Source organism: Meriones unguiculatus, chromosome 3 (genome assembly GCF_030254825.1).
Source record: "Meriones unguiculatus strain TT.TT164.6M chromosome 3, Bangor_MerUng_6.1, whole genome shotgun sequence".
Classification (NCBI taxonomy): domain Eukaryota; kingdom Metazoa; phylum Chordata; class Mammalia; order Rodentia; family Muridae; genus Meriones; species Meriones unguiculatus.
The window spans coordinates 8,938,259-8,950,446 of record NC_083351.1 but is presented as its reverse complement, the minus strand read 5'-3'; the positions used below and the strand labels follow the sequence as shown (position 1 = coordinate 8,950,446).

At 44.5% G+C, this 12,188-nt stretch overlaps 1 protein-coding gene across 1 annotated transcript; it reads right to left on the bottom strand.

Annotated features, from left to right (window-relative positions):
- Positions 1 to 212: 212 nt before the first annotated feature.
- Positions 213 to 4,408, bottom strand: LOC110556470 (PRAME family member 12-like). The gene is given in 5 exon segments (XM_021650243.2): positions 213 to 442; positions 1,980 to 2,473; positions 3,130 to 3,349; positions 3,352 to 3,716; positions 4,107 to 4,408. Coding segments are annotated over 5 exon segments (1,596 nt in total). The 5' UTR covers positions 4,394 to 4,408.
- Between the last annotated feature and the right edge of the window lie 7,780 nt (positions 4,409 to 12,188).

Below are 12,188 nucleotides of genomic sequence, written 5' to 3'. Positions count from 1 at the left end.
GCTGAAGCCTTGGCCTTAGCTGGAGCTGCAGCCTCTGTCTTTGTTTGAACCTTGGGTTTTGGTTGGCAGAGCCTATGACCCTTGGCCATGGAGCTTTAAATCTGTTTCCCAAGCTTGGGGTGAGCAATGAAAGCCAGACAGACAGCTGAGTTTGCGGCTGGGGCCCTTTGGCATCTTGGGCTTAATGGCCGCAGGCCATTTGCTGGCCTCTGCTAGCACATTGCCTTTGTGTTGTTTGCCTGCATCTTCTTCAGGCTTTTCTTGTGCTTCTTGGCAAAGCGCATGTTCCTCAAGAACTTGGGGTCCATCCCCTTAGGAGATTCATATCTTTGTGACCGAGGTTTCTTGATGCCATTTCTGTGCCATTTGTGGGACTGGTTGTGTGTGGCATGGTTCTTGGACTTGACCATGTTTGCACGATAACCCACAACTCCAGCAGCATCTGGGACCAGAAGAGCGATGTTTGTGGGTTTTAAGCTGTTAACTTTTCAGCTGGGGGAGGTGTCACATTTCAGCTCTAGAATCTCTTCTGCTTCCCGGATCAATCGCAGTGGCTTGATTACAATAAAGTTGTTTTCTTCTTTGACGTGGTGCTTGACTTGTGTCAATATAAGTGGACACCATAACAAGTTAATTTAAAACTTCAACTCGGGAGCAATTCTCCCGCCTTCCCTTTCCATCTGTCAGGATAGCTGCTGTGAACCAGCATACCTGGATGAGTTGTATTCCCTGAGATTTAGGTGGTTCTGAGTCTAAGCCAGTGTAGCTTTACTCCGTTTCTGACAGTAGACATGCACACAAGTCTCCCAAAAATATTCTCAGAGGACCTTGTGAGAAGCAGCTTGTCACAGTAGTCAATTCTGTTCTAGAATGAAGAGGTGAGTTAGACGCTCAGTCCGTTGCTGTGTTAGCTACTCAGATGGCAGAGGCAGTGAGATGGCTTTCATCCATCAATGATAGACAAGAGTTCTGGAAACAGGTCTGTATAGGAAGAGAGCATGTAGACTCCCAAATCCTAGGCACTCTCTCCAGCATTGCGTGAGCTAGACATAGGGGACATTTGTGTCATCCTGGAACTCAAGATTTTGAGACATGTGGATCAGAAGGTCAAGTTCTTCCTTGGCTGTACTTCAAGTTTGAAGCCAACCGGAGCCATAAAAACCTGTTTCTCAAAGTTATAGTTTATACCATGGGAGAAGGGGGTACCCTGAGTCATTATTTACTCTTGAAAGGTCTAAAAGGAGGATTGGGTAGAGACAAGGGGACAACACATAAATTTTGGGGCGGGATAAGCAGAATGCATTATACACAAGTGTGATATTGTCAAAGAATTCACTCAGTAAATTAAAAGAACACAACATGCTCTCATTACAAACCGCTTTATTAAAAGCTATGGAAAATTGTAGTGCTAAGGATGGTGGGAAACACAATATCCAACTTGAGGGCCTCCCCAAATAAGAAAAAGACCCAGCTTAACAGAGATAGGGCTGTAAGTCCAACACCAGTTCATGGGTTCAGTCAGTCTTATAGTTCACAAAACAGATGTAGATCCATATATTATAGTTCTTTATGTTTAGTGGACAGCCAAAAGGTGGATGTCATCCAGAGACAAGAATAACAGGGAGTCCTCTTCATCCAGTCCATTTTGCTCTTTGTTGTATGTTCTCCCCATTTATCCACTTTCCTTGTTCTTTTGCTATGCAAGGGTAGGTCTGTCCTACCCTTAGGCAGAAATTAAGTTCCTGGTTCTTTGTGTCAACACTTGTAATTCAAAATCTGAAACAACGAAACAATCCTCTTTCCCAAGTACATCCAAAACTGCTTAAATAAAAATTGTCTGTATCTCTGATCAGTCACTTGAGGCTTGGCTTTCATTTCTCCTGGCCCAGCAGTGACTTCTCAGCTTTATTGCCAACAGGAACACAGTATGGCCTCCCGACTGTAGACACAGCTTTCATGACAGTCTATACATGTATTACTCACAAAGAAGACCTCTTTTGGCTGCCTTATAACTTTGAGTGTGTTCATAAGCTCAGAACAATGTTGTTCAAATCTGTCAGGGAGTATATTACCAATTTCATCATAGACTTCATCAGGGGCAGGGTACAGCTCCCTGGTCAGCTGCTTCAGGTTGGCAGTGTGCTGTAGCAGCATCCGTAGGCTGCTCAGAGACAGGAAGTTCTTCAGAAAATTGACCTCTGTGAGCTGGGAGCACTGGCTCAGGGCAGGCAAGATTACACTGATTGGGAAGTCCACTATCATACAGCCCTTCAGTTCTAATATTTGCAGTGTTCCTGCCAGTCTTTCCAGCAGTATTCCTAGAACTGTAGGATTTAAATTAAAAATCGTGACCCCACTCAGGTCCAGGTGTTTGAGTTGATGGACTTTTGGACACTGGGACAGATAAGTCATATCTGTCTGTGACAGCATGCACAAGGTGATTGAGAGGGTCTCTAAGGGACTCTCTAAACACCTAAAGAGAGACAAAAACAAAAACAAAAACTGATTTCAGTAAAGTTTAACAGTGGTAGAGAAAGGCCTATGACTTCAAGGTAGCATTGGATCATTAGGATCAAGTTCATTCTGTGAGCATCATGAAGGTTAAGCCCAGGATGCATTTGTATCGAGAGTTAACAACTCAGGTCATGTTACTCTAGGGAGTAACTGTGATAGTTTCTGACCCCAGTTCTACACTTCCCTCTGCACTGGCAAGCATTAAACTATATTGGTGGACAGAGATGTGAGCAGGAAAACCCAGAAGGACCAACCAGGAAGCAGAACCACCCATGTGCTTGACGAACCCCACTTTCTTAGCATAGCCTCTGTCCTGTGACTAGGACAGAGCCAACATGGCACAACATGTAGTTTTGTAGCTCTGTTTCTCCTTCATTTGGGCCCTTTCAGAAACCTTTTCTACATTGTGGACACACAGGTGACAGTCAGAGTTTCCCGAGGTGACAGCTCAGGATGCTAGGGAAGTAGAAAGGCCACTAGATCAAGAATTCTAATTGCACTCAACATGTGCACGCAGCATTGGCTGGGAAGCCATGGGTGTGCACTGAGAAAGCTTTCACATCACACAGAAAGCTTTGCTCTTGCCAGTGAAGAGAGCGGGCTATCCTTCCTTACCCGAGCAGTTGGTCCAGGCGTTTATTTAGGAAGCAGACATCTTTGAAATAGAGATGCTGGAGCTTGTGGAGTTTGGAGAACTGGGAAATGATCTTCATAATGCCGGCCTTTTTTATCTCTCAGTCCCCACGCCATTCCAAAGGTACACAGATTTCTTTGAGAGTGAGTTTCTGAAGGTTTTCCATCTGCCCCAGACCAGGGGCTAACAAAGCTGGGCTTTCAGGTCCCAGCATGTATTTATTTCCAGTTCCTGGATTGAGACTGGCTCAATTACCTCTAGCAGCTCGAGGGGGTTATAATCAGGGATGGCACAAAACTTCAGCTTCTGACAGATCACCTGTAGAGCACCTTTTCTCTGCTTGGCCCACCAACAGAAATAATTTAGGTATTTACCCAGATTACTGGACATGAGGGACAGGTTCATCAACACAGTCATGGTCTGTTTTTTGCCTGGTGTGGGACGATACACCACTGGTTCCATCTTGCTAATGCCATCTGGAGAGCAGACACCCTCCTCTATTCCAGCCCACACATCCCAGAAGTTATGGCGGGCATCTCGTAAATCAAGCTCTTGTAGCTTCCACCTGCTGAGGGTCAAACAGGAAGGAGATTAAGAAGACAGGATACACAATGTGTAATCTTTGATCCTACAACTCAACTTCCTTTAAATCCCTTCTTTGAACCCAGTTTGCATTCTAGTGTCTGGGGAAAGAGGCAAGGAATGATGCATTACATGCTGACTGCATCTGCTCTCAGCTGTGCTACCAATTCTAGTGGCTGGGGAAAGAGGCAAGGGATGATGCGTTACGTGTTGACGGCATCTGCTCTCAGCTGTGCTACCAACACCACTTCTTTCTTTCCCTTCTCCAAGATAGTGGCAGCAGAAGCCTCCAATTCAATTTGGACCACACTGTGAATTCTGTAGTCAACTCCCCACAATCAAAACACTTCCTCCATGCCACCTTGGTCTCACTTACTTAGGTGGAACCTTTTGTGTCATCAGCAAATCCAGGCCATCCAGCAGAGCCTTCAAGATCTCTAAGTTGGAAGTCTTCATCAGGGCTCCAACAGGAAGGTATGGGAAAGGCCAGGCTGCCACCATCATCCTCAAGATGGTAGTTTGTTTGTCCATGAATACACTCTTGAACAGTGGTGGGAAGAGCTCCATGGGCAGGTCCTTCAGAGCAGAGATGGCCAAGGCTTCATCTTTCAGTAGGCTTCTTTTTGCAAGCTGTAGGAGCGTGGGCGGGGTCTGGAGACTCATCCTGACCTTCAGGTAGACAGATGCTATGGAAACCTCCAGAAGAAGAAAAGTTTTCAGGCAAAACACTTTCAGCAACCCTCTTTCTCATATCATTACAAATGTTATGCAGGGACTGTCTCTGACATGAACTCAACAGCTGAATCTTTGACTTCCCCCCAACCCCCTCTTGCTAGGCCACAGAGGAGGACATTGCAGCCAGTCCTGAAGAGACCTGATAAGCTAGGATCAGATGGAAGGGGAGGAGGACCTCCCCCATCAGTAAACTTAAGAGAGAGGCAGGGAGGAGATGAGGGAGGGAGGATGGGATTGGAAGGAAATGAGGAAGGGGGCTACAGATGAGACAGAAAGTGAATAAACTGTAACTAATATAAAAAAATAAAAAATTAAGTATAAAAAACAAACAAATGTTATGCAGGGCCTCAGCCATTACTCTGGCAATGCTGGAAACCTTGTATTTTCCATACAGACTATGCGTCTTTCTCAAAGCCACAGTTCCCTCAAGGGCCTCCAAGAGATTCATGAGCACCCATTTGAACTGATCTTCCCTGTTCTTCAGCCCAGTCACATCCACTGTGCTCCTGAATCCCATTCTCCTAGAGAGTGGGTAAGAGGAGACACAATCCTGAACCCCACAGTTTTATGGGCAGCCCTCTTCAAACACCTCTCATGACTATCAACAGCAAGTTAAAGGTCCTACCTCCAAAGTATGCTTTGAGTACAGTCAATGGAACTGGTTGGGAGGATCAGTGACCTGTATGAAGTTACTTTTACTTCCAGAAGCTTTAGAGCCGAGAGCCATGCTGAGTTCTAGGCTGTCATTTAGGAGACTGAGTACTAAGAACTGTCAATTTGATTCTTTCCTGGGGTTCATAGCCATCTGTCCTCTTCTATAGAATTTTCTTCATATTCACTCAATAAATCTATAATCACTTTGAATTAAAAAAAAAATTAAAGGATGGTGATGGCACACCCTTTTAAACCCAGCAGCACTCTGGAGGCGGAAGAAGGTGGATCCCTGAGTTTGAGGCCAGCCTGGTCTACAAATTGAGTTTCAGGACAGCCAGTGCTATACAGAGAAATCCTGCCTTGAAAAACAAAAACAAAACAAAACAAAAAAATCCAAAACAAAAGCAAACAAACAAAAAACAAACAAACAAACAAAAAACCCCAACCAAACCAAAAAACAAATCAAAACTTAAAAAAAAAAAGTCAAGTACAGTGCAGATTATTTAAAGAAAAGGGAGTGCTTGCCTAATAGGCTTGAATCCTTGAATGTTGCATCCTTGGCACTCTGTAACTCCCATAGGGCAGTTCAACTTCCGGTCTCAGTACTCAGGAGAAAGAGGCTGAAGGATCAGTGTTTCTTGACAGTTAGGTACATATGGAGTTCTAAGCTAGTCTGGTCTCAATGATATTTGCTGCTTCAAAATAGTCACAAACAAAATACGACAACAAAATATCCAAACTATAAAGATGAAGTGAGTTATTGTGTAAGATGGGGTGCCCTGATGTTGGGGGGTGACTTACTTGATCTGGACACTGCTGTCAGGCCTTCCAATCCCAGCCAGGAGAGGCCTCACTCCAGGCTTAGAGTGTCTAGGCTGGCCATTCTGACCCTTATATCCACCTTTCCTGCCCTCATGCCTTTCTGTTAGCCCCACCTCTCAGCCACAAGTTGCTACCTGATTTGATAATGAAGCTTCTGCCCTTTAATCCTATTTGGGCTTTTGTGTCTGTGGCTTGAGTAAATCAGATCTCCACGTGGGAAAGTATAAAATCAGAGATTGTGGTCAAGATCCCAGACTCATCCATTATAATACTTCCTTAAACTCTGAGCTCTGTCTTATTTACATTATTCTTTTTTTGATATTTTTCCCAGATAAGATCTCACACTGTAGCTAAGGCACATCTGGAACTCATTGTGTAGTTTCAATAATCCTCCTGCCTCAGGAGAGGATATGTACCTGAGTGTGTCCAGGTTGGTTAGATCTCCATGCAGGAAAGAGAATGCATGAGATGGTGGTGTCAGTAAGAACACATTTCTATAGTCACTGCAGCTGTTCCTCTCCCCATTCTCTTTCTGTCTAGTTTGCAGACCTGTATCAGTTCTGCCTTTGGTGGAATCATTGCCATCTGAGGCTGTGTTGCCAAGTCAAAGCCCTGAAATCAGGTGTGCATACGAACTCTATTACTGGTTCCTGCCCCCAAGGAATCAGGCTGGAGTTGAAAAGCCAAGCACTAGCCTGCAGAAGCAGGGAAGGGAGGGGCTCTGAATACCTAGAAAGGAAGACTATACTGGGAAAAGTCTCCTCCTCCAGTCTCTGTTGATCGGCAGAACTAAAGGCCAAACTTTAACCAGTCCCTGCCCCAACACAAAGGATAAGGTGCAGTGGACAGGGCAGCACACTGTGCCCCTAGATGACTTTACCTGTGTTTGAACTTCTGGCAGCCTGTTTGTGAGTTCTCAGAGGAACTCACAAACTCACAAAAAAGGAAGACTATACTGGGAAAGGAGTAGGATGCTGGGTTTATAGCCTGTGGTAGCCACTCCAAACAAACAAATAAACAAAACCACGGAGAGATGGCTCAGAGGTTAATAGCACTGTCTGCTCTCTTCCAGAATCCTGACTTCAATTGCCAGCAACCACATGGCGGTTCACAACTATCTATACTGGGATCTGGTGCCCTCTTCTGGCATGCAGGTGTACATGCACATAGAGCGCTCAGATACATAAAATAAATAGCTAGATCTTAAAAGAAAAAGAAACAAAACTGTGACTAATATAAATGAAATGAGCCCCAAACCAAAGAACCATCAGAAGATGTCTGCGGAGCTAAGCCTGTGACCCCTGCAGTGAGGAGCTGAGGCAGAGCTTTATGACAGATGCTTATCAATTTGGCCAGTGAGAAGACACAGGGGTAGGGGGATGGCCAATTCCTTCTAGCCTGAGGGACTTGGTCATTCCCATGCTAACTAGTCAACACCTGAACACGAGTGTCAAAAAATCAGAAGGCACAAGTTAACAATAACAAGGACCAAATAGTATTTCAGAAGAAGGCAAAGTTGCATTTTTTGATCAAAACAGGCCTTTGCTCTTCTCACTAGAAGAGAAAGACATGAGAACTCAATGTAACATCTGAAGTCTAAAGTCCCCAGTGGAGGCTTCCAAGTCTGGGTGAAATGGGCTGTCCTGATGGGGGTGAATGACTTACCTGATCTGGACACTGCCATCAGGTCTTCCAATCCTAGCAGGATGAAGCACTCAATCCAGGCTCCAAGGCTCAGAGTGTCTTGTCTGGCTATTCTGACCCTTATATAGTCCCCTTTCTCTCACTCCTTCCCTCCACCTTTCAGCCATAAGCTGTCACCTGATTGGATGTTGAAATCTCCACCCATTTAGCTTGAATGATTCATATCTCTGTGTGAGAATGTATTAAACCAGAGATTATGGTCAAGGTCCCAGACCCATCCATGATGTTTCAAACTCAGCCCTGGGATTCACTGTCTTATTAACTTCATTATTTTGGGATGTTTGTTTTTCATTTGTTTGTTTGTTTTGTTTTGTTTTGAGAGGGTTTTTATGTATAGCCCTGTACCTCACTCTGTAGACCAGGTTGGCCTTGAACTCAGAGATCTGTCTGCCTCTGTCTCTGGAGTGCTGGGATTAAAGGCATGTTCCTCCACCACTGTGCTTACTTTTGATTTTTTTTTCCATGTGATTTCTTACACTATAGCTAAGGCCTATCTGGAGCTCATTAGCGCTATGAAATAGGGTGTGTTCAGCTTGATTCAATATCCATGAAGGAAAGAAAATGAATCAAGACTGTGGTGAATGCAAAAACCAACTCACAGAGTGACTTCTTTCTTATCCTCTCTCTCTCTCTCTCTTTTCCTTTCTTCCTTCTTTCCTTCCCTCATTGGTTCCTGCCTTCTTTTCCTCCTTTCCATGACAGTACCTGCTTTGCCTTTCATGGAATCATTGCCAGGATAAGTAGAAAGCACATCTGGGTCTTGGCAATCTTCCTTCGTCAGTGGATCAGTACAGATAGGGTGTGTCCAGGTTGATTAGCTCTCTATGCAGGGAAGAATATGAACTGAGATCCTGGTGAAAATCAGGACTTCTTGTATTCTTGGGTACTGTGCTGTGTACATGCTGAAACTGTGGCATGAACTGTACCTTTGCCATGGAGTCAGTTGTGCTAAGGTCTAGAGGCCTCCTATTTTTGGTGGTCTGTTATGGTGGCCATTATTCAGAAGGCTGAGAAGGAGGGGACAAAGTCAAGTCCTGTCTGGGATTCAGAGTGAGCCTAAGGCCAGCCTGAAAAATTCATAAGAGAGCTTATGTCCCAAGGGAAAAAAAAAATGAGAACAGAGCTGTGAGGCCTACATGGATTCAATGGCCTTGGATGTACATAGGGTGTGTTTATATTAATTTGATCTCCACACAGGAAAGACAATGAACTGAGACCCTGTTGAAGGCAAAGTCCTTAATCCAGAGTTCTGGTATTAAAGGCTTGAACCACCACTCCCTACTTCATTTGAGTGTATTTGAGACAGGGTCTGAAACAGGCAAAGCTGTCCTTGAACTCCATATTCCTCTGGCTCCATACAGACTCCTAGTATCATTCTAGAATTCAAGTGAAGAATCTGTTGAGGCACACCAAAATTAACACACGTCCAGACTTGTCTAAGCCTTATTGCCTAGCAGAACACAGCCATTTTATTTTAAGTCTCCATTTTGATCATAAGGTGAAATTAAGTTTAGGGTCTCAGGCTCTACTTGTCTGTCTTTTCTGGAGAAGCTGCTGTGACACACTGCCAGGCTAAGCCAGTTAAGACAAAACTTGTGCCCTGTGCCAAGGGAAAGCTATGCTGCTATGGTGCTATGCTGCTGTTTGCTAGACTGTGAGCAGTTGCTTCAGGTTTGTTTGAAGTCCGGGTAGATATTGAAGGAGTTAATACCACGCCATCAGGCTCACTTCCCTAGCAGCTTCAGCCAGTCTATATTCTTGGACTATTTCATTCTGAGAGCCAGTAAGAGATTATTCCTGAGCTGCCTCCTTAGCAGCCACATTACTTAATAAGCTAAAAACCTCCCCTGTTTCAGGTGTTACAGTCTTATAGAGATTCACCTGAGAGTTTCCGGAAAATAAAGAGTAGAGCTAAGCCCTCAGCAGTGATAAACAGATAAAACATACCCAATGATATAGTTCAAAATTATGAATTTTCTCCTTGTAGTTACTATGAAAACTAAACATTCATTTGAGCATTAATTAGACGATCGAGAGAACATCTTCCAAGTAGTGGATGACTAATACCTCTGGAGATTTGAACAGCATTGGCTTAGTGCTTTATGCCATGGCTGTCACTGTTTCTGTACTAGACATTTGGCTTGTTTGATTTCTGTTTTAGCACTGGCTGTCCTGGAACTCACACTGTAGACCAGGCTGAACTAGAACTCACAGAGAGCCATGTGCTTCTGCTGCCCAAGTACGGAGTTTAAAGGAATGTGCCACCACTGTCCAGCTTGTTTCTTTGGATCTCAATAAATTGTACAAAATGCTTGATCCCGGAAAGCCCGTATTTAGTTTCAGTCTTTCACTATAAGGTTGAGACCCCATTTCAGTGAAAGGACCCCCTAATGCCAATTTTGTATTTAAAAAAAAAAACCTTTTGGGGGCTTGAGAGATGGCTCAGTGTAGAGGATTTTAAATTCAGAACATGGCTGTTGTGGCAAGAGATCACATCCAAAGGTCTTTTAGTTCTGTTTGATCCAGCTGGCAAGAGATCATATCCGAAGATCTTCTAGGTCTGTATGATCCGGCTGGAATACAAACATGCCTTTAATCCAGAATACAGAGGCAAGCAGTCTGAGTTCAAGGCCAGCCTGGTATAGAGCAAGTTTCAGGTAAAGAAAAGCATGGTGGTACGTACCTTTAACACCAAGCAATGAAAGTAATGTTAACTGGTAAAAAGAAGCACCCTTGTTTGAAAGCGATGCAGAACTGAGTGGCAGAAAAGTTAACAAATCAGAAAAGATCTGACAGAATAAGATAAGTCCAACTCTCACAAGAGAGAAGAAAGGGGATGTACTTATGGTACAATGCAGAGAGAGAAGAGGCAGTTTTACCAGGACAGTCATAGAGAGACAGGTTGCAGAGAGAGAGAATTCAGGTGAAGACCAAACGAACCAGAGAATGAGACAGAAGATTAGAAAAGATTGTTGGAGTTAGTTTGAGACCAAGCAGAGCAATCAATTCAGGGAACAAGAGAGAGAGAGGCCAGACTGAATAAGTCAGCTGGGAGAGAAGTTTGAGCCAGAATAGCTGAGTTGAACCAGCCAGTCCAGAGTTCAGTAAGAACAAAAAAGGTGAGCTTATTCAGCAGTAAATCTCAGAGGCTGGAAACCTTCTAGGCCTAGGTTAGATTATGGAGGCTGATACTTCTTGGGGTCAGGCCTTGGTCAGGCCTGGTTCTCTCAGGGTGATGAAGAAAGAAATGGGTATTGAAATGCTGGGAACACAACTCACCATAATTATTCCGTATTTATTATGTGCAAATGAGAACACACACAGTGTACATACAGTTCCACACTAGGCTTCCATACCCAGTACCAGAAGCAACCTTATGCTACTTGCTGACAAAGGCCAAGTCTGGCCCCATGGTCATAGTAACAGCAATGTAAACAGTACAAAGCAAGTGCCTATAGCAAAGGAAACTCTCCTGGGCTGCCACTGGGCCCTGAGTATGTCCAGTAGCTCTGAACAAAGTTGATTCACTCTGTCTTCAGGACAAGCAGAGTGATATCCTTCTGATGGAACTTGACCTTGATGAGCTAGGAACATCATGATGGCTCAGCACAGGCAAGATAGCATTGAAATGATAGTCCCGCATCTGTCCTGCTTCAGTTTCAGAGTTTGCAGGGTACTTGTGACAATTCCAAGGAGAACTCCAAGAAGCCTAGGGCATAGGTCAGACAGCTTTGCATCTCTTAGGCTCAGGTGTTTGAGCTGACCAATCTTCAGGCAACGAGTCAGGTAGTCAAAGTCTGACTGTGAAAGCTGGCAGTCAGTGATTGACAGGGTCTCCAAGGGGACCTCCAGGCACCTAGGGACAGATCAAGAAATCACTTCTGCCAAATGCTACCAAAGAGGATTGGTGGGATTGAGAGCAAGGCAGGTGACACTCGTCTTAAATTTAGTCTGTCCATATGATGGAGGTCTGTCCAAGGTGCATTCTGCTTCATTCCAGGGGTGTCCCTAAGAGTCTGGATCTGATCCCCCACCACAGCTTTGTCCTGTTTCCTCACCTTCAAACCCTTCAAGCGTGTCACACATTTTCCATCTACTCAACCCCTTTCACATTAGAGCCACTAGAGGCTTGCTGGTACCTGGCCACACATAACTGGGCACAGATCTCATTTGCTCAATACACTCCATCCCTAACACTGCTAGGGTTAGAGTGGGCAGACCATCAGGGATCTACTAATGTGAAAAGAAAGAGATGTTTTTTTCTGTGGTCTGGAGGAGCCTCCCCATTCTTCCTTACCCAAGCCCACTGCAAAGCAGTCTCCTAGAAAGTGGGCTTGATTTACATGGAGATTCTGGAGACAGGGGAGTTTGGAGCTGTGAGAAACCAACATGCATAGCCACTGCTTTTTCTGCTCTGCAGAAGTATCAAATTTCAAGTTCATCCAAATTCTGTCCAGCACGAGCTTGTAGAGACTTCTCATCTGCCCCAGGTAAAGAAGAAGCTGTACTATGAATTCACGTCACCACTCACTCAGCTGAAGCT